The sequence below is a fragment of the Triticum aestivum genome, chromosome 3B (assembly GCF_018294505.1).
Source record: "Triticum aestivum cultivar Chinese Spring chromosome 3B, IWGSC CS RefSeq v2.1, whole genome shotgun sequence".
Lineage (NCBI taxonomy): Eukaryota > Viridiplantae > Streptophyta > Magnoliopsida > Poales > Poaceae > Triticum > Triticum aestivum.
In genome coordinates, this window is record NC_057801.1 from 93,094,158 (window position 1) to 93,096,885 (window position 2,728).

Sequence of the window (2,728 nt, forward strand, 5' to 3'; positions counted from 1 at the left end):
ATTTTATTCTTTGTTTTACGAATGAGACACGTATTACCTTAAAATATATAGGGATGTGTAGGCTAGAACCTATGTTTAAATAAACGGCAGTAGGAGAGACCAAAATTGACAGCTCCTTTGTATTTACAACAGAAGTGTCACAAAGCACCCACGTCAAAAAAAAAAGTGTCACAAAGCACAAATCACAAAGTTCAAAACTCAAAAAGAAACATATGCCACGGTCACAGCATTGTTCTCTTCACACACGCGACACTTGAATCGAATGTACACTTGGGGGTGGATTAACAAGACAAAAATAAATGTGAGACATGCAACAGGAATATTTACCACGCGATCAGACAGGAAAATGAGACCATCCATGCAGAAAGGACAATACCGGCACGACCGGGAGCCAGAGCTCGATCAGGGGTCCTCGGCGATGCGCGCCAGGTGCGGGTGCCACGACGTGGCGTGGCTGCCGGTGCTCATGCGCCTCCGGTGCTGCTGCTGCTGCTGCTGCTGCTGGCGACCTTCGACGGCGGCCGTGGCCGCGCTGCCTTCCGACTTGCTCCGGACGTGGTGGCGATGGTGTCGCCGGTCCTCCTCGGCGGCGGCGCCGGGGCTCGGCTCGCGCTTGGTCTTGGTCTTCTTCTTGGCGTCGGCGGGCACGGAGGCGGCCGGGAGGAGGAAGTAGATCTCGCCGCGCTCCAGCTCGGCCTCGGGCGACACGATGATGACGATCCGCGGCCCGCCCTGCTGCCTGGACCCGCAGGGCCGGCTGAGCACGTGGTTCGGGTGCGCCGCCAGGACCTCCCCGGCGAGCACGGCCCGGCCGTACTCGTCGACGCGGCCGCTCAGGTGCACGATCCGGACCAGGTCCAGCGCGCCGCACGGCAGCACGCACGCCAGGCAGCACCTCAGGCTGTTCCCCATTCGATCAGCTCAGGGTTGCTGCCCGCGTAGCTAGCTAGGCGCCTAGCCACCTTCCTCTCTCCCTCTCGCTCTTCTCTATGTAGATACCTCTCTTCTCTTTGGTGGCGTGATGTGACGACCGGAGACGCATATAAAGAGAGAAGATAGGATCGACGAGGAGGCCAAGAAGAATAATGGTCACAGTTTGGTGAGAGAGGTGCCAGCAGTATTAAATCTAGCGAGGGCCACTGATGATCAGCATCACTCATGCATGTGTGTGTGTGTGCGCGCTTGTCGTCCTGGCCGGCCTTATGTAAATCTAGATCCTTAACGATCGTGTACTCATACTCACGCTTACGCATCCAACACTAATCAGTGCATAAGGAAGGAGCTAGCTAGCCCCATGGCCATGTTCCATGATTTTTTTTCCAAGCTATAGAAACTAGTTGCCTTTTATTTGATTATATATATTTTTTCTCCTCGGTCGACCGATCGGTCGATCCGTTGAGGGGCTCAATAATGGCACAGCACACTGATGCGCACGTACAGCCATGCTGCCTTGCTGTACCGCTTGGTTGTATGCGCTCATCTCATGAGTGCTGCCTGCAAGCTAGTGTGAATCCACAATTGGATATGGGGGTTTTGTTGGGAATGATGATCGATTCATTATTCGGCATGCTTTGCTTGATGATTGTTCGTCTGGTGGATCCATCGCCCAATGGTTTCTTCACGTAGCGTCCGGCCGTGCGTACGTGCAACGCCTTTCTCACGAGGAAGCTAGCGGGAAATGCTTTTGGTGGGCATACGTGCAAGACCTACCCAACCAGAGAGAGCCACCTGTACAACAGCCATAGGAGTACATTTTCTTAGTGCAGTTTTGATAATCCTCAACTGTACAGGTGAGAGGTGAGAGTATAAATAGATCTGAGTCGTTGATTGCATTAAGTTATGAGTTTGATTAACTTTTGCCGTCTTACCTCCCATCTGAAAAGAGGGGTAAGCGAAAGCATGTTAAAATTGCTCCAGGAGCAACGAATGTGCGTTACTGTTTTTTTTCCTCTTTTGGGAAAAAATGTGCTACTATTCACGGAAGAAGAATGGTTTTTTTAACACAGCACAAACGCAAGCGCTCATATACATACGCGCATACACTCACCCTATTAACACACACACGCACACCCTACCCCTGTGAGCACCTTCGAGAGATTGAGCCGACATATCATCTTGATATTTATGAAGTCACGGTACGCACCTTGTCGTCGACGAGAACGCCTGCTCTCACTGAAAGCGCATCGCCGAAAATCCTGAAATAATCCAGAAATAATGCGAGCGCCAGGACTTGAACCCTGGTGGGCTGGGGATACCACTGTCCCTATAACCATCCAATCACAGGTTGGTTCACGAAGAAGAATGATTGAAGGAAGAAGATGATCCGGCTGTTCCTTTTTTACAAAACACATTGTCATTAGTAATTTAATGTTTGATTTATTTTTCCCATTGTCATGAATTAAACATTTATTAACATAGGGTCGGAGAAAAATCTGAGATCAAAATATAAATCTTTAAGTAAAGAAACCACCTAAGATATTTCAAAGATTTAACTTTTGATTTTTACACGACAAATTTGAGAAGTCGCATGATCCCATGTGACTTTATGAGAAACCCTAAATTGATTCCCAAACTCATGAGGTGCATATAAACATGCAGAACTTTTAGGATATTTTCAAATCAACACTACGTAGTTACAATATCCTACAACTTTTTTTGTGATTGTCCCAGACACAATCTTTATAAAAAAATTATCAATACGAAAATGCCATGGATTATAAAATGAATA

General features: G+C 48.4%; 1 protein-coding gene across 1 annotated transcript; it reads right to left on the bottom strand.

The window, feature by feature from the left end:
* Window positions 1-225: 225 nt before the first annotated feature.
* Window positions 226-1,078, bottom strand: LOC123064933 (uncharacterized). The gene has a single exon (XM_044488323.1). It carries the CDS (start codon window positions 910-912, stop codon window positions 403-405), a length of 510 nt encoding a protein of 169 aa, XP_044344258.1. The 5' UTR covers window positions 913-1,078; the 3' UTR covers window positions 226-402.
* Between the last annotated feature and the right edge of the window lie 1,650 nt (window positions 1,079-2,728).